Source organism: Pteronotus mesoamericanus, unplaced genomic scaffold, assembly GCF_021234165.1.
Source record: "Pteronotus mesoamericanus isolate MK-2021 breed Mesoamerican mustached bat unplaced genomic scaffold, CSHL_Meso_final scaffold_705, whole genome shotgun sequence".
In the NCBI taxonomy this organism is placed as follows: domain Eukaryota; kingdom Metazoa; phylum Chordata; class Mammalia; order Chiroptera; family Mormoopidae; genus Pteronotus; species Pteronotus mesoamericanus.
This window is the reverse complement of record NW_026555326.1, coordinates 9,721,486-9,741,215: the sequence shown is the minus strand read 5'-3', so window position 1 is coordinate 9,741,215 and position 19,730 is coordinate 9,721,486. Positions and strand designations below refer to the sequence as shown.

Here is a 19,730-nt window from a genome sequence, read left to right as displayed (position 1 = left end):
AGAATTTGGTGGAAGTCAAAATTGGAAGAAAAGAAACTAGATCACAGAGAAGAGAACAGATTGCAGAGAAGCAGAAAAGTTAGATGGCAGAAAGGGCCTGGGTTCAGAAAGAAAGGCCATGTACTCTATAATCCTTTCCACAGTAAATTGGAAGTAACCTCCAATTGTCCTGAGGCTTTTTAGTGTTTATTTATAAAATCTATTTAGTTCATCTGGCATAACATTCACTAAATGCACACTAAGCAATGGTGGGTAAAGATATTCCAAGAATTTCTAATACTCAAAAGTCTATCTAACGTCTGAAAGCAGTGGTATTAAGTATCAAATGGTATAAAAATTATTTGGTGGTGGGGAGTATTTTTCAGAAAAGATATTTCTAGGAACCATCTCTATAGACAGTGATGCAACTGATCTTGCATGGGGACAGGCAGAAATAGTTTCCAAAATTTCAGCAGGTGATTAAAATTATCTTCCTTAATTAAGAATGCGACAATATGTCTAAAGAGAAAAAAAACCCTCTTTTCAGATATACACACATGCATACACAGAAAAAAAAATTACTTCAGTGTGAACATAAGCACATATTCCCAACTCATGGTTCTTTAAAGAGTCAAGTAAGACCAGAGTCTCTGGAGTCAGACCTCTGAGTTTAAATCCTAGTTTTGCTACCTTTTACATGTATAATGTGGAATAAGTTTCTTAACATTTCTGTGCCTCTATTTTCTCAGTTGCAAAATGGAATGATGACAATAGCCTATTTCGTAGGGATTTTTTGGTGAAGATTAATAATAAGGCTTTTATATGTGAGCTTGCCATATATAAGGCACTCAATATAACTATTATTATTTGGAATTTCTAGACAGTATTGCTGTATTTTTTGCCTTGTTGATGTTGGCAGAAGTCAGATCCAGAAGTGTCCAGTATTATTATCAACAAATATTATCAACAAACATATTATCAACAAATAGGACATCAAACTAAAAAGCTTCTGCATTGCTCAATAAACCATCATCAAAATGAAAAGGGAACTGACTGTACAGGAGAACATATTTGTCAATGGTACATTGAACAAAGGTTTGATCTTCAGAATATATAAAGAACTAATACAACTCAACACCAGGAAGACAAACAATCCAGTTAAAAAATGGACAAAGAACCTGAACAGATACTTCTCCAAGGAGGACATGCAGATGGCCCACTGACATATGAAAAGATATGTCATCATGATAACATATGTCATCAACATCACTAGTCATCAGAGAGATGCAAATTAAAATGACAATGAGATATCACCTCATACCTGTTCATATATTTTTGATTTCTTATTCTATATTATCCAAATGTTTCAGCAAAAGTCAGTGAAAACTTCTCCCAGAGAGGCATACATATAGCCAACAGATACATGAAAAGATGCTCAACTTCACTAGCTATTAGGGAAATGCAAGTGAAAACTGCAATTAAATATCACCTTATACCTGTTACAATGGATATTATCAACAAGACAAATAACGACTAGTGTCAGAGAGATTGTGGAGAAGAAAAAGACCCTCATTATCTGCTGGTGGGAATGTAGACTGGTACAACCACTAAGGAAAACAGTATGGAGGCTCTTCAAAAAATTAAGAATAGAATTACAATATGACCCAGCAACCCATCTTCTGGTTATCTACCCCAAAATTCTGAAAACACTTTTTCACAAAGATACATACACCACTATGTTCATTGCAGCATTATTCATAATGGTCAACATATGGAAACAACCAGTGTCCTTAACTAAATGATTGAATAAAGAAGATGTTATACATATATACAATGGATTACTACTCTGCCATAAAAATATGAACTACTGCTATTTGCAACAGTGTTGTTGAGTCATGAGAATATCATGCTAAGAGAACTAAGACAGAAAAGATAAGGAACAAGATGATTTCACTCACATTAGGATATAAAACTGAAAGCAACAAATGAACAAATAAGAAAAACAAAAACTTGTAGACATAGACAACAGTATGGTGGTTAACAGAGGTAAGGGCAGGTCGGGGTAGTAAAGGGCAAAGGGGTCAAATATATGGTGATGGAAGAAGATTGCACTTATGTGGTGGACACGCAATGCAATAGATGATGTATAATAGAATTGTACACTTGAAAGTCAAGGAACATATAGCAAGGACTCATGGACAAAACCAAAGGGGAAGAGCTGAGGGAGGGAAGGTGGGAGGGGTCAAGGGAAAGAGGTGGGGGGGAGGCAGAGACAAATGTATTTAAAAAGTAAATAAACTAAAAAAAGAATTGTACACTTGAAACTGTACAATTAATTTTTAAAAATGTTTTCTTTTTTTTTCATTGTCATTTTTACAAATGTTTAATATATTTTCTGATTTTAAAAATGTTACAAAACTGATTTATTGAACCATCACCATTTATGGTCTATACATATTTTTTTTCTTTTTTTTATTTACTTTTTAAATACATTTGTCTCTGCCTCCCCCCCCACCTCTTTCCCTTGCCCCCTCCCACCTTCCCTCCCTCAGCTCTTCCCCTTTGGTTTTGTCCATGAGTCCTTGCTATATGTTCCTTGACTTTCCCCTTCCCTTCCCTTTCCCTGCCCCCCTCTTCTCTCTTGTCTCTGTTGATTTCTTTTCCTTTCTTTAAAAATTAGTAATAACCTTTATACATTATTAGCAGCAATGATAGGTTTTTTCATTTTAGCCTAAATTTATTTTAATGGCTTCTATGACAAGATTTATCCTTAAGGAAGTAGTAATTTTAATATAGAGGATGAGATTGAGATCTAAAATGGTAATAAAGCAGCAAGGTACATGGCTGGAAAGGTGGAGACTCTGTCTGCAGAATACTAGAAGTTTCACACAAGGCAAATTAAATGACTTAAGAACTCTTACCAGCAAATGACACAACCAACTTTTATAAGTCCATACAGAATATTAGCATTTGAACCTGTTCTGACTAAAATTGGCTGAAAATTCTTGAAGATGTTACCATTTTCTCTCTTTTTTAATTCTTAATTTCATAAACAATTCTATTAACTCTTGCACTGATAAGAGATAGAAATTAATCAAAACACCTATAAATGGAACCTAATCAACAAATAGAACCAGAGTCAAGGAAAACAATTATTGTTTTTATCACATTCAAATTAAAGAGAAAATTTGAGGACATGGCAGACAAAGGGTATGAAAAGGGTATATTCTCTGTGCAGTTCCATTTGACAGACTACACTACTGGGGTTGCTCAGTCTATCACATGTCTTCATTGTAATAACTTAAATATATTCCAAAGCTCAAAAGAAATTGTAAATCATTTTGGATTTTATTTATTTATTCTACTATGGTCCTTATTTTCAGTGTAATTTGCTGTTTATATTTAGATAATAACACAATTCTCAGAAATACAGAAACCCAGGTGAGTAACATTTTACTTCATTGCACTATTAAAAACACCTTAAATTTTTAATATAAATATTTCCTTTCATAATCAGAACAAAACAAATAATAAATAAATATGTAGGTGGAGATATAACATGATCACAAGGTAGGTAGAAGTTATTATCACCTCCTCCCAGGACAAAACTGGAATTACAACTAAAATATAGAACAATCAGTCTAAATAACCTACTGAAGACTAGCTGAACAGAAGTCTTATAAATAAGGATTTATAGAAGAAGCCACATCAAGACTGGTGGGAATGATTGAGGAACAAAAGGGGCTGGACCCACTCAGCTATGGGCAGTGGCTGAGATTCTGGAGGGATATCTCAGTTGCAAAGTTTCCTACTGAGAATCATGGGGTCTCAACCCTATGCACGACTCCCTATCCTAGAGCAACAGAGCCAAGAAGAGGCACCCATATACTATATCTGGCTATGAAAATCAGCAGGGATGCTGTCTGCCCAGGAGAGACAAGAGTCTTTAAGAGATACAAAGGCCCTCTTAAAGGCCCAGCACACAAAATGTCACTTACGGCCACTCACTCTGGACTCCAGGGGAGGAAGGGTAGAGTGGATTGCAGTTGTGTGTGGAGAGACTGAGGGTTTCTGTCTCTGGGGGGAGAACTGAAGGGAAAAATCTCCAGAGTCCCTGTGCTGACTTTTTGCCCACAATGCAGATCTCATCTTTCTAGGATAGAATACCTCCCTTTTTATAGAATTAGCCTGGGGAAATACAGTAGCCCTGCCCTCTGGACTTCCTGTTGCCCTGTGCAGTGGAGATCAAATCCTGCAAAGTCAGCTGCCTGGGGCAGCTGGTCCAGGCAGGCTCAGGGTATGACAATGACTAAGCTGTGTGGCTCTGGGTTGGGGGCTATTCTTCACTACCTTCCATGAGCATGAACCATGGCTTCTCCTCACAGGAGGTCCACTAGGCCCACCCTTGTGACTCCCAGCAGTTCCACCCTCCCAACTCCTGACAGCCCAGCCCTGTCATGCTTGCACTCTCTAAAATGTCTGAGCAGAATCTGGTACAGATTGAATTGTGTGGCTCAGGGGTGGTGGCCATTTCCCCTGAGTCTGACTGAGGCATCCTCCTCATAGGAGATCCATTAACCTCACCCTCCCAACTCCTGATGCTCCACTCTGCTGAGCACATTGCCTCTAGGAGGTCCAAGCACAATCTGGGACAGATTGAGTTGTCTAGGACAGGGGCCATTTTTCCCTTACATGTTTGACTGGTGCAGAGCCCTCCCTTCATGTGACCAAATCTTGGACTATTTGGGCCTAATAAACTCCTTTGGCCTCAACTTAATGATGCCCTGAGGCCCCACCCAAACACAAAGGTCTGAAGGCACATGGTGGGTGGCAGCCAGAATTTATATACTTTAGGACTTTTGTTGAGTGGCCTCAGGCCCAGCACTGACACTGAGTTTGAACCTGTATCAATCATGTAAACACTACTCACCCCTACCTGGTGACTCATTGAGAACTTACCTTATGCAACTACAGTCAGAGCTCTTTCAGTGACGGACCGTATCAGGTAGCTGACATGTGGAGGCAAATCACTAGGTGTTTTGTGCCTTCTCCTGACATGCCCCCAGTCTTTGTGTTGGTGGAAGCCAGCTTTCGTATGCAACTTGGTTCTTCTCATGCACACCCAGTCCTAGCAGCAGCATCCAAAAACTGTGGACCACTTTGCAGCTCCAATCAGGTTGCCCAGCACCAGTAACATGCCCCTGACATTGACCTGAACTAGAATCCCTCACAAGAGGCCTAAGAACACAAATCCAGTTGCCTGCTTCAAACAACATCAGGGCAGGATACAATTAGTTTCACAAACAGAATATCCCAAAAAAGATTTCAGAAGGCACCAGACTCCACTGAGGCAAATTTCACTTCATGTGGTCATCAGCCACACAGCATCATATACACTATGATCAGGACTGACTTTCATAGTCAGCCAGACTGAGTGTCCTCTCCATAAATGAATGGGCCAGTAGCAATAAAAAAAAAAAAATCAAATATAACAAGAGATCTCACATAACTAACACAAGGGGCATTCCTGGAGCACCCAGCTCATGTGAACAAGAGAGATGTGCCACAGGATCCCATTTAACAGGAATTATATAAGAACATCCTACCAATACTGGGAGACATAGCAGATCTAGCTAATACATAGAAAAAATACAAATAGGCAGCCCAAACAGAAAGACACCACAGGAATAAACTCAAAATGGATGAAAGATGTAAATCTAAGGTTCATAACCATAAAAATTCTGGAAGAAAACATTCCGTAAACTCTCTGATATTTCTCATAGCAATATTCTTTCTGATACATCACCTTAGGCAAAATAAACAAAGGAAAAATAAACAAATAGATTACATCAAATTAAAATGTTTTTGCACAACAAAAAAGCCATCAACAAAATGAAATGACAACCCATTGAATGGGAAGACATATTCACCAATAGTACATCTGATAAACAGTCAATATTCCAAATTGCAAAGAGCTTATACAACTCAACATCAAAAAACCCCAAAAAATCCAATTAAAAATGGGCAAAGAACCTGAATAGACACTTCATCAAAGAAGATATATAGATGGCTAATAGACATATAAGAAGATGCTGAATGTTATTAATCATCAGACAAATTGAAACTAAAACCACACCCAAAGGAATTAATAGATTCAACACAATCCCTATTAAAACACCAATGATGCATTTCACAGATATAGAAGAAACATTTCAAAATTTATATGGAACCATGAAAGACCCTGAATAGCTACAGCAATTTTAAGAAAGAAAACAAAGTAGAAGGGATCACAGTATCTGACATCAAACTATATTACAAGGCCACAGTAATCAAAATAGCCTGGTACTGGCAAAAGAAGAGACACATAGATCAATGGAATGGAATACAGGGTCCATAAATAAACCCATAACTCTATGGTCAATTAATATTTGACAAAGGGGGCAGGAGCATAAAACAGAGTACAAACAGCCTCTTTTACAAATGGTGCTGGGAAACCACGAAAGCTACATGTAAAAAAATGAATTTCAACCACCAACTTACATCATACACAAAAATAAACTCAAAATGGATAAAAGACTTAAATACGGCATACCACCATAAAAGTCCTATAGGAGAGCATAGGGCTTATCAAATTAAAAAGCTTCTGCAAGGCTAAAGAAAATAGAAAAATGAAAGGGGAAACAACCATAAGGGAAAATATATTGGTTAATGATACCTCAGATGAGGGTTTGATCTCCAAAATATATAAAGAACTCACACAACTCCACTCCAGGAAGACAAACAATCCAATTAAAAAAAAATGGGCAAAGGACCTGAACAGACAGTTCTCCAAGGAGGACATACAGAAGGCCAGGAGGAATATGAAAGGATGCTCAACATCACTAGCCATCAGAGACATGCAAATTAAAACTACAATGAAATACCACTTCACACCAGTCATATGGCCATCATAAACAAATAAACAAACAAGTGCTGTTGAGGTTGTGGAGAAAAGGGAACCCTAACACACTGTTGGTGAGAATGCAGACTGGAACAGCCACTGTAGAGAACAACATGGAATTTCCTCTAAAAATTAAAAACAGAATTGCCTTTTGACCCAGCAATTCTACTGCTAGGATTATACCATAGGAATCTTGAAACACCAGTCCAAAAGAACCTGTGCACACCAATGTTCGTAGCAGCAGAATTTACAATAGCCAAGTGCTGGAAGCAACCCAAGTAAACGAGTGGATCAAAAAACTGTGGTTTATTTACAAAATGGATTACTACACAGTAGGAAGGAAAAAGGAGCTCCTACCCTTCACAACAGCATGGATAGAACTGGAAAGCATTATGCTAAGTGAAATAATCCAGGCAGTGAAAGACAAATACCATATGATCTCACCTACAAGAGGAACCTAATTAAGGAAACATACAAGCAGGCAAAATATAACCAGAGCCACTGAAATAAAAAACATACTGACATTAACCCGAGGGGAATAGGGAGGGGGATAACGGGGGAAAGAAGAGGGGGGGTCACCAAGGAATATGTATAAAGGACCCAGTGGACAAAGCCAATGTGTGGGGGGATAGGATTGAGTGTGAGAAGTGGGGGTGGGTGGGGGAGGGGAGAGTGGTTGGGGGGAAATGGGGACAACTGTAGTTGAACAACAACAAAAAATGAAACAATTTATTTAAAAATAGTAACTTCAACTCAAAAGGAACAGTAGAGCTAGGAATAATGGCAATTCTAATGTTATAACAAGCAATAGCAAGAAAGTGAAACAACTTAGTTAATTTAGGTCCAGACTTAATCTTATAGCTGAGGCTAAAACTATTTCTATCAGTCAATAAAACTTCTTGTGTCCAGAACCAACCCCAAAAAAATATCCCACAATGAGATATTTTCTCACACATGGCTATCATATACAAATCAACAAACAACAAGTGCTGGCCAGCATGTAGAGAAAAGGGAACTCTTACGCACTATTAGTGGGAATGCAGATTGGCACAGCCACTGTGGAAAACTGTATGGAGTTTCCTTTAAAAAGTAATAGTGGAACTGTATTATGATATTGCAATTCCACTTCTGGAAATACATTTGAATAATCCTGAAACACCAATTCAAAAGAACTTATGCAACCCTATGTTCATAGCAGCACTATATACAATAGCTAAGTGTCAGAAACAGCCCAAGTACCATTCAGTAGATGAGTAATGAACAAAATAGAACCACAAGTATGGAAACAGGGAACAGACTGATAATAGCTATTGGAAGAAAAGAGAGAGGGATGTATGGTGGAAGGAAGGGGAATGGACTAGTTAAAGAACATGTGTGAATGACTGATGGACATAAATAACAAAGAGGGGATTGACTGTGGGAGAGACGTTTAGGCTGAGTGGAGGGGGCCAAGAGGGAAAAATAGAAATTGGGCCAACTATAATAGAATAAACAATGAAAAATAAAATAAACAAATTTCCTAAAGCACTAAACAAACATAATACTAAAACACTAATTTAAAAGAATAATCAACAGAGAAAAGAGGGAAGGAGGGGGGGGGCGGGGAAAAGGAAAGGAAGGGGAAAGTCAAGGAACATATAGCAAGGACTCATGGACAAAACCAAAGGGGAAGAGCTGAGGGAGGGAAGGAAGGAGGGGGCAAGGGAAAGTGGTGGGGGGTAAGCAGAGACAAATATATTTGAAAAAATAAATTAAAATAAAATTAAAAAAAATAAATAAAGGAATAACTACCACTATCTTCATTGCAGTGTTATTTACAATAGCCAAAATTCAGAAGGCATCCAAGGGCCCCATCAGTAGATGAGTGGATGAAAAAGCTGTGGTACATTTACACAATAGAATACTGCTTAGGTAAAATAAAATCAAAAAGGAAATCTTACCTTTTGTGACAGCATTGATTGACCTGGAAAATATTATGTTACATGAAATAAGCCAGTCAGACACAGACAAATACTATATGATATCACTTACATGTAGACTATAATGAAAAACAAAATAGAAAAAGACATAGAAAGAACAGTCAGCTTTTAGAGGCAAGGAGCATTGAGGTGGTAGGTGAAAAAGCTGAGAGACACAAAAGGACACAAAAACCCATGGGCACAGATAACCGTATAGTGATTACTAGAAATAAATGTCGTAGGGGCAGGTAGAAAGGGGAAATGGAGATAAATGATGATGGAAGGAGACTTGAATTTGGGTGGTGAACACACAATACAATATATAGATGATGTGTTATAGGATTGTGCATTTGAAAGCTATATGATTTTATTAATCATTGTGCTCCCAATAAATTCAATAAAAATTTAAACAAAAGATCCACATAGAACACAACAATAAAAATGGGAAACTTGACTATTATTCTATTTTATTTATGCCCCACATCTTCTATAAGAAAAATAAAATGCTGCCATTTGTGGCAACATGACTAGATTTTAAGAATATCAATCTAAATGAAATAAATCAGACAGGAAATGTCAAGAACCATATAATTCATTTATATTGGGATATAATACTGAAATTAGGAAATGAAAAAACATGAGAAAAAACTCTGATACAAACAACAGTATGGTGGTTACAATATGAATGAGGGGTGGTGGGTTTGTAAAAAGTACAGAGGGTCAATATACGATGATGGAAAAATATTTTTCTTTGGGTAGAGGACATACAATGCAATATATGGATTATGTATCACAGAATTGCATACTTGAAATTTATATAATTTTATTAACCAACATTACCCCCAACAAATTTAATTAAAAGTAAAAAAATAAAGAATGTGACCCTCCTCAATAGATACTAGTTTCATGCCATGTAAGCCCCTGGCCTTCTCCTCTCCAGGTCTATTAATGTGTTATATCTCCCAAGCTTGCTTTCTTTTATTTTAAGGTCCTGTAATAAATGTAATACACACACACACACACACTCATGTACACTACTATATCCCCACCCTCTGCATTCACCTGTCTCTTTAATTCACCAATACTTCCCAACACCAAGATTTTATATGATCTAGTAATAGCTGCTTATCAGTTGCCAAAGTAGGAATTGGTGAATCCAACATAGTCATAGCCAGCAGGGTGGCTTCGGCCCCGTGGGTCCACGTATTGCTGCATATGGGAGGCACAGAATGACACTTGTTCTGGTGTTAGGGCCTGAAACATAAAAAAAAAAAAATACAGTAATAGGAATTCAAAATAGCTGGTTCCTTTGGGCTTCCAGTATTTCCTACACTCAGAGAATGCAAAAGCGTAAGAGTGGTAGGATTGAGGGTGGGAGGTGGGGATGGATGGGGCAGGAGGAGTGGTGGTGGGGAAATGGAGACAACTGTACTTGAACAATAATAAAAAATAAAAAATAAATAGTAAAATATTCTTTAATGATTTAAAAATAATGAAAAGAAAAAGCTAGTGCTGTTCATATCACATACCTTCTACAAAAATACATAATTTCTTTTTTTTAAATTTGGACCATCTTTATTTAGCTAATTAAGCTACTTAGCACAGTGAAATAATGTAGAGGTGATCTCAAAACCTTAAGTATATGACTGCATTAATAAGAATATGATGGGTATATTTTTCATCTCTGCATAAGGAACATTAATAAAAACATTTGAGAGACTAAACTGAGCATTATCTTTTCTCAGGATTTTTCAAAGTTTCTTTTTCTTAACTTTTTAAACATTTTTTTTATTGTTCAAATGCATTTGTTCCCATTTACCTGCCACTACTGTCCCCTGCCCCACCCACCCCCACATAAAACCAACAGCCTCTTCAACACAGCTCTTAAGAGTTCCATGCCACTTTGACTACACTATCCCATTCCCTAAATTTGGGTTGTTAAATAAATGGGATAAGAGATATTCTTGAAAACTGAACTTCAGTTTTGGAATTGACCCTGATAGTCATTAGAGATTGATGTTAGGTTTTATTCATGACATAAAATAGTGATCAAAGCAAATAATATATACAGAAAGATAATATCTGAAATAAAAGAGGGATAAGGTAGCTGCCTTTGAGATGAGTAAAATCTATATTATGGTAAGAGCATAATAAGAATGGATATAATTGGAATCTGACCTGCTTCATGTCTTCTTTGGTAATATAGGCCTTGCCCTCTGCCAAGGCTTGGAAAGCATTTTCTATTTCATTGCTGGACTTGATGTTCTCTGATTCCTTGTCAATCAGGAATGATGTATAGTCCTCCAGGGAGACATAGCCCTTCCTGTGGAATAAATGGATCAGGAACGGTGCCCTTTCACCATGGGGAAGAAGACAGGTCCCTTTCTCATTCTACTCAGTGTCTCAGAGAAAGAAGAAAGATTAATTTTTCTAGTGTCTCCTTCAACTCAGCTCTCTAAGATTATGATTTCTTTGATACTCTTCCTCATGCCCTTACAGCCAAATAAACGGTTTCCTAAATTTCAGACTCTGTTTCCACATGGGTCGTTTAACATGACACATTCTATAGAATTTGGAAATTTCCCATTGGCACCAGTATTTAGGTACCTCAAACTCTTCAAGTTGAGTTGAAGACCTCTGTATCCTTTCTTATTTGGTATTAGAAAGAATTAGTCCTCAACGATAATGTGATTCCTCTACGATTCTACTGAGCCCTCATAAGCATACAACAACCTCACCCCCACAAGTTAATCATCTTTTTCTTAAGATCTTATTCACATAAAAGGGCTCTTCTCTCAAGTTCAATTTTCAGAACCAACTGAAATTTATGTCAAACATAAACTGGGAATTGATCAAGTTAATAGAACTGGTGCTTGAGCTGGAGTTAGTGCCATGAGATTCTGGGTTAATCCTGAAAAGGCAAAATCTGCCTAATTCTTTTATTGTAGTTTGTATCTTCCTATTCTCAAAATAAGTTAATTTTACATCTTATAGATCATTTTATTCCCCGTGCTTGTCCCACCAAGCCCCATTCCCTGTACAGCCTGGCCCTCGGTCTTCCTCCTACCTCCCTGGATCAACGACATCCAGGAATTTCTCAAACTTTGGTTCAGGTTCACCCTCCTCCACCATGGGCAAGTAGTAATTGAGTCCTCTCAGGCAGGACCGGAAATCTTTGTGACTCAAGCGCCCTGTCAAATTCTCATCAAAGTGTCTAAAGAATAAAAACATTTTATCATGTTCAATAGAGAACCACATTACAACACAAAATAACAAATTTTGTTGCATAAGCTGGGGTTTTATAAGTGTTCAATAAATATCAGAGAATTGAGTGGAGAGCCTACTTGTGTTTCTACTTTATTTATTTACATTGTTTTTTTCTATTACTATTTATTCCCCTTATACCTCCTTCCTCCTCTACCCCCATGCCACTGCAATCACTACACTGTTGTCCATGTCTATTAGCCTTTTCTCTTTTTTGCTTGATCCCTTCCCTGCAACCCATTTCTCCAGAGCTGTCAGCCAGCTCTCTATCTATGATTTGGTCTCTCTCTTGCTTGTTAGTTCAGTTTGTTCATTACATTACACATATGAAAGAAATCATATGGTATTTGTCTTTTTCTGACTGGTGTACTATACTCAGCAAAATGTTCTCCAAGTCCACCCATGCTGTCACAGAGGGTAGGAAAAAGCATAAAATGTTGAATATAAAATAATGGAGAGGGCAAGATGGTGGATGAGTGAATGGAAGTCACACTGACCTGCTCTCAGGACCAGTCTGGAATTACAACAAAGCTGTAGAGAAATCACCTGGAACAAACAACTGTGCAATAGCAAGTGAGGGGCCTTATAACCTTGGACAGGCAGTAGAATAAGCTTCAGGACAACCTGACTGGTAAGGAGTGCAGTGGACACTTGAGAAGGCTGGCTGGGCACCCACAGACAGCAGTGCCAGAGGGATATTTAAGTGGCCAGTGGAATCCCTCTGAGAAGAGTGAGGTATAAACCATAAAGCTGGGATCCCCAGCCTACAGTACCAGAGCTCAAAATGTACACAGATAACAGCCAGTTGTGAAAGCAGCAAGGTTTCTCTCTGCCGGAGATGAGCAGCTAAAAATATAAAGAGCCATTTAAGGGGCCAATGCATAAATTTTCATTTGCAGCCACTTACCCTGGTCTCTGGCAAAGGTGGGGGGTAGAGTGGGCTAGAGATGCCTGAAGAAAGACTGGAGACAAATGCTTTGAGAAAAGAACTGAGAAAATAACCACTGGGATACTGGTGCTGGGTCATTCCCCATATGGAAGCAGCCATCTTGCTCAGGCAGACCACTCCCCTGAGTGTCAGCAGCTTGAGAGGAAATAATAACCCCACTCCCTGGAGGGACTCTACCCTGGCCCTGTAGTGCTAAAGCCTGAGTGCTGAGTATGGAGTGGCAGTTGCAGACAGTAGATCCCTGGCAAGGGTGTGGGAGACAGCAGAGTCTCTTCAGGAGAGACTGGGGACAGAGGATTTGGGGAGAGAACTAAGAGAATAGCCACTGGGATACCAGAGCTTTGTCATCTCCTATATGGCAGCAGCCATAAATGCTCAGGCGCACCACTCCCTTCTGAGCAGCCTGAAAGGAAACAATAGCCCTGACACCAGGAGAGATTCTACCCGACCTGTGGTGCTTAAACTTGATTACTGGGTGCAGAGTGACTAAATTAACAAATGAGGGAGACACCTGCACAAAAACACACACTAAATGGTGAGTAGAGTGACCCTCAGTCAGCCAGCTGGAGGGAATGACCCACCAAAGAATAACCAAACAATTAAAGCCCCATTACTTCCAGAGAGACAACATAAGTGGCATAAAAGGCACCCCAAAAGCATCAAGTTCAGGAGATCATGGAGACTACACCACTGAATTTCACAGGTTTCCTACCATGGAAGTTCACACCACAAAGTCAAGAAGTCAAGCCAGATCCATTAAAGAAGCAGAAGCAAAAAGAAGAGTCTCACAAATAATGAGTGGACAAAGACACCCCCCAGCAAAAGAGAAAGGAGAAATCCCCAGAAAGAGAAATAAATGAAATAGAAGCAAGTAAATTATCAAATATTGAGTTCCAAACAATGGTTCTAAGGAAGTTCAGTGAGCTCACAGAGAATTACGAAAAACTACAGGGAAACTATGAGGAACTTACTGCAAATTATATCAGCGTGGAAAAGGACATAGAAACTATCAACAAGAACTGAGAGAAAATTAAGAATACACTTTCTGAATTGAAGAACACAGTAGAAGGAATCAAAACAGGCTCAACAAAGCAGAGGATTGAATCAGCAACTGGAGGACAGGGTAGGAAAAAGCTCCCAGAAAGAGTAAGAAAATGAAAAAGTCTTGAAAAGAATGAAGAGGCACTTAAAGAAATGCAGGACAACCTGAAACATAATAATATCCATATAATAGGGATACCAGAAGAAGAAGAAGAGGAGAAAGGGATAGAAAACTTGTTTGGAAAAAGTAGTGATGGAAAGCTTCCCTCATTTGAGGAGAGAAAAAGTCATATAAGGAGAGAAAGCACAGAGGGTCCCATGCAAGAGGAACCCAATGAGGCTCACCCCAGGACACATCATCATTAAAATGGTAAATATAAAAGACAAACAGAGAATCCTAAAGGCAGCAAGGGAGAAACAGGTAGTAACATATACGGGAGCCCTGGTAAGGCTAGCAGCTAACTTCTCAACAGAAACACTGCAAGCCAGAAGGGAGTGGCAAGAATTATTCCAAGTCATGAAAAGCAAAGACCTGCAACTGAAACTACTCTACCCAGCAAGGCTTTCTATTACAATGGAAGGCGAAATAAGTAGTTTTTCAGACAAAAGAAGGTGAAAAGAACAGAGCTCAACCAAACCAGCATTGCAAGATATGCTAAAGGGACTGCTTTAAGACGAAGAAAAAGAATCTATGAATACCCAGTTCCTTTCACAGTTGTCAATACTTCATATTACCAATGTTTTTAATACATATTAATCTGATTTTGACAATGATGTGTTATTTTAATGGTTCCTTTATTATTTGTTGAAACTAAACTTGTTTTTGTGTATTTCTTGCCTATTTCTATTATTTTTAAAAAACCTTAAATGACTTTTTGGTATTCTTTATCCGTTTATCAATTAAAGGTTTGTAGAACATTTTCCCTAAAAAACAACAACAACAATGACAATTAACCCTTTTTTAGATGAGTCACAAATACTTTCCCATTCTATTACTTGTCCTTTAACTTTTTAAATATGCATATTACTGTATAGTCTTAAATGTTTAATATAGTCATATTGTCAATATTTTACTTTATAGTTTCTGGGTTTGAATATTTTACTTCGGGGCAAGAAAAATATAATTTTGTATTTTCTTCTAAAACTCCTTAGATTCTACATATTGATTTTTAACTCACCTGAATATTTCTTGTATAATGTATGAAACAGGGCTCTATATTTGTTTTATTTCAAGTAATAGTGGTCCATATACCTTATTTGTTGAATAAGCCTTATTTTACCCATTAATTTGAAATATCAATTTAATCACATCATACATTGTTAGATATATACATTTGTTTCTAGAATGCTCATTATTTTCATTGATCTACTTAATTATGTCTGTGTTGCTGTCATGTTGTTTTAATTGCTGAGAATTTAAATGGATTTAATTTTATAAATATTTTATAATTGACTTTGACATTTAAAAAATAAATAAAATCAATCTACATTAAAGAAAGAAAGAAAAGAACGGAAAGGAAGGAAGGAAGGAAGGAAGGAAGGAAAGAAGGAAGGAAGATGGAACTCCTACCTTTTATGACAACATAGATGGAACTGGAGAATATTATGCTAAGTGAAATAAGCCAGTTTGTGAAAGATGAATACCATATGATCTCACCTATAAGGGGAATCTATTCAAAAAAGTAAACTAATGAACAAAATAAACCACAGGCATGGAAACATGGAGCAGACTGAAAGTGACCAGAGGGGAGGGGGAAAGAGGACAATGGTGGATAAAAGGGGAAGGGACTAGACAAAGAACATGTATGAATGACCCGTGGACATGAACAACAGAGTGAAAACTGACTGTGGGACCTGGAGGTGGAGGTGGGATGGGTGGAGGAGGCAAAAGGGGAAAAGTTGAGACAACAATAATAAAATAAATGTGATTTAAAAATTAAAAAAGATAGAAAAAATAAAATGGCAAATATCAAAGACAAAGAGAGAATCCTAAAGGGAGCAAGGGAGAAACAGAAAGTAACATACAAGGGAGCCCCAATACAGCATGCAGCTGACTTGTCAACATAAACAATACCATCCAGAAAGGAACAGCAAGAAATATTCCAGGTAATGAAAAGCAAAGGCCTGCAACTGAGACTGTGTTACCCAGCAAGGCTCTCAATTAAAAAAAGAAAGTAAAATAAAGAGTTTCTCAGACAAAAGAAGGCTAAAGGAATACACCTCCACCAAACCAGCATTGCAAGATATACTACAGGGGCTGCTTTAAGAAGATGAAGATAAAGAATGAGAGAGAGGACCACAGGCACAGGGGAAAAAATGAATAAATGCCTATCAATAATAACTTTAAATGTAAATGGATTAAATGTTCCAATCAAAAGGTGTTGGGAGAGCTGAATGGCTACATGCAAAAAATTGAAATTGGATCGTCAGCTGACACCATACAAAAAAATAAACTCTAGATGTATAAAAGACCTCAATATAAGTCGCAACACAATCAAAGTCCTACAGGAGAACATTGGCAGGAAACTCTCAGATATCCCACGCAGCAATTTTTTCACTGATATGTCTCCTAAAGCAAGGGACATAAAGGAAAGAATAAACAAGTGGGACCTCATAAAAATAAGAAGCTTCTGCATGGCAAAAGAAAACATTAGCAAAATCAAAAGGAAGCCAACCCTATGGGAAAATATATTCGTTAATGATACATCAGATAGAGGTTTGATCTCCAAGATATATAAAGAACTCACTCGACTCCACTCCAAGAAGACAAATGATCCAATCAAAAAATGGGCAAAGGACCTGGGCAGATGCTTTTCCAATGAGGAGATACAGAGGGCCCAGAGGCATTTGAAAGGATGCTTGGCATCACTAGCCATCAGAGAAATGCAGATCAAAACCACCATGAGGTACCACCTCACACTGGTCAGAATGGCCATCATAAACAGATCAACAAACAACAGGGGCTGGCGAGGCTGTGGAGTAAAGGGAACCCTAGTCCACTGTTGGTGGGAATGCAGACTGGTGCAGTGACTGTGGAAGGCAGTGTGGAATTTCCTCAAAAAGCTGCAAATGGAACTGCCTTTTGATCCAGTGATTCCCCTGCTGGGACTATACCCTAAGAATCCCAAAACACCAATACAAAAGAACCTATGCACCCCAATGTTCATGGTAGCACAATTTACAATAGCCAAGTGTTGGATCCAACCTAAATGCCCATCAGTCGATGATTGGATCAAAAAGTAATGGTACATCTACACAATGGAATACTATGCAGCATAAAGGAAAAAAGAACTACTACACTTCGCAACAGCATGGATGGAACTCGAGAGCATTATGCTAAGCGAAATAAGCCAGGGGGCGAAAGACAAATACCATATGATCTCACCTATAAGTGGAACCTAACCAACAATACAAAGATGCAAGGAAAATATGACCAGCAACACTGAAAGGAAAAGAAATCAACAGAGACAAGAGGGAAGGAGGGAGGGGCAGGCAGGGAAAGGGAAGGGAAGGGGCAAGTCAAGGAACATATAGCAAGGACTAATGGACAAAACCAAAGGGGAAGAGCTGAGGGAGGGAAGGAGGGAGGGGGCAAAGGAAAATGGCCGGGGGGAGGCAGAGACAAATGTATTTAAAAAGAAAGAAAGAAAGAAAGAAATACTTGAAAAAAATATAAAATAGGAAGAGAAAAAACAAACAAACAAACAAACAAACAAAAAAAAAGACTGAGTCGCTAAATAGATCAGAAATCACGACCTGCTCATATACTGTCTACCAGAGACCCACCTCAAAACAAAATATCTGCACAAACTCAATAAAGTGTTGGAAAAGAATATTCCAAGCAAATGGACAGGTAAAAGCCAGGGTAGGAATACTTATTTCAGACAAAATTGGTTTCTAAACATAGGCCATAAAAAGAGACACAGAATGACACTTCATAATACTCTAAGGAAGAATCAAACAAGAAGACACAATATTTGTAAATCTATATGCACCCAAAACGGGAGCACCCAAATATATAAGGAAAATCTCGGAAGACTTCAAGGATGATATAGACAGCAACACACTGATAGTAGGGGATTTTAACACTCCACTGTCAGGAGTGGATAGATCTTCCAAACAAAATATCAACAAGGATATTGTGATAGTGAATGACACATTAGATCAAATGGTATTAACTAATATGTATAGAACATTTCATTGAAGAAGCAAAAAACACATTCTTTTCAAATGCACACAGAACATTTTAAAAGATAAATCACATGATAGGACAGAAAAGAAGCTTCAAAATATTCAAGAATATTGAACTTCTAACCTATTTTTTCTTGGGCTACAAAGGCTTCAAGCTAGAAACCAAACTGAAGGAGAAAACTAAAAAAGATGGAACATCATGCAGGCTGAATAGCATGCTATTAAACAGTGAATGAGTCAATAATGAGATCAAAGAAGAAATCAAAAAGTTTCTGGAAAAAATGGCAATGAACACATAGCAGTCTAAAACCAATGGGAAGCAATGAAGGCAGTCCTGAGAGGGAAGTTCAGAGCAATACAGGTCTACTTAAGAAAATAGAAACATTTCAAATAAGCAACCCAACACTACATCTTCAAGAATTGCAGGGACAACAACAAACAAAATCCAGAATGAGTAGATGGAAGGAAATAGTCAAGATCAGAGCACAATTGAATGACACAGAGACTAAAAGAACAATTCAAAGGATCAACTCAGGAGCTGGTTCTTTGAAAAGATAAAATTAACAAGCCTTTAAAAAGAGTCTCCCAGAAAAAATAGAGAGGAACCAAATAAATAAAATCAGAAATGAAAGAGAAGAAATTAAAACTGATACTACAGAAATACAAAAGATCGTAAGAAATTACTATGAACAATTATATGCCAAGAAATTTGATAACTTGGGTGAAATGGACAAGTTTCTAGAAAAATATAATCTTCCAAAATTGAATGAGGAAGAAGTAGAAACCTTGAATTGACCAATAACAACTGGTGAAATGGAAGCAGTAATGAAAAAATCTCCCAGTACACAAAAGCCCTGGACCGGACAGTTTCAGAGGACAATTTCACAAAACATTTAAGGAAGAGCTAACCCCGGTCCTTCTCAGACTATTCCAAAAAATCCAAGAGGAGGGTAAATTCTCAGGCTCTTTTTATGAGGCCAGCATCATCCAATACCCAAAATGAGATATAGACACAACCAAGAAAGAAAACTACAGGCCAGTATCACTTGTGAACAAAGACCCTAAAATCCTTAACAAAATATTGGCAAACCACATCCAGCAATACATTAAAAAGATCATAAACCATGATCAAATGGGATTCATCTGAGGGATACAAGGATGGTACAATATTCACAAATCAATAAATGTAATATATCACATAAACAAAAGGAAAGAGAAAAATCACAAGATTATATGAATAGATGCAGAAAAAGCAATTGATAAAGTACAGCACCCATTTATGATAAATACGCTCAGCAAAGCAGGAGTAAAGGGGGCATGCATCAACATACTATAAGCCATATATGAAAAACCTACAGCCAACATCATACTCAATGGGCAAATACTAAAATGTTTCCCACTAAAGATC

The 19,730-nt window shown here is 37.7% G+C and overlaps 1 protein-coding gene across 1 annotated transcript in view; it reads right to left on the bottom strand.

The window, feature by feature from the left end:
* Positions 1-9,945: 9,945 nt before the first annotated feature.
* The window catches only part of SPTA1 (spectrin alpha, erythrocytic 1), a 161,308-nt gene continuing 151,523 nt past the window's right edge, over positions 9,946-19,730 (bottom strand). The window contains exons 50-52 of the mRNA XM_054563351.1: positions 11,945-12,091; positions 11,056-11,200; positions 9,946-10,131 (exon numbers count right to left, since the gene is read on the bottom strand). Of these exons, the coding sequence (XP_054419326.1) occupies positions 10,006-10,131; positions 11,056-11,200; positions 11,945-12,091 (418 nt within the window). The 3' untranslated portion in view covers positions 9,946-10,005. The remainder of the gene's footprint in view (positions 10,132-11,055; positions 11,201-11,944; positions 12,092-19,730) is intronic.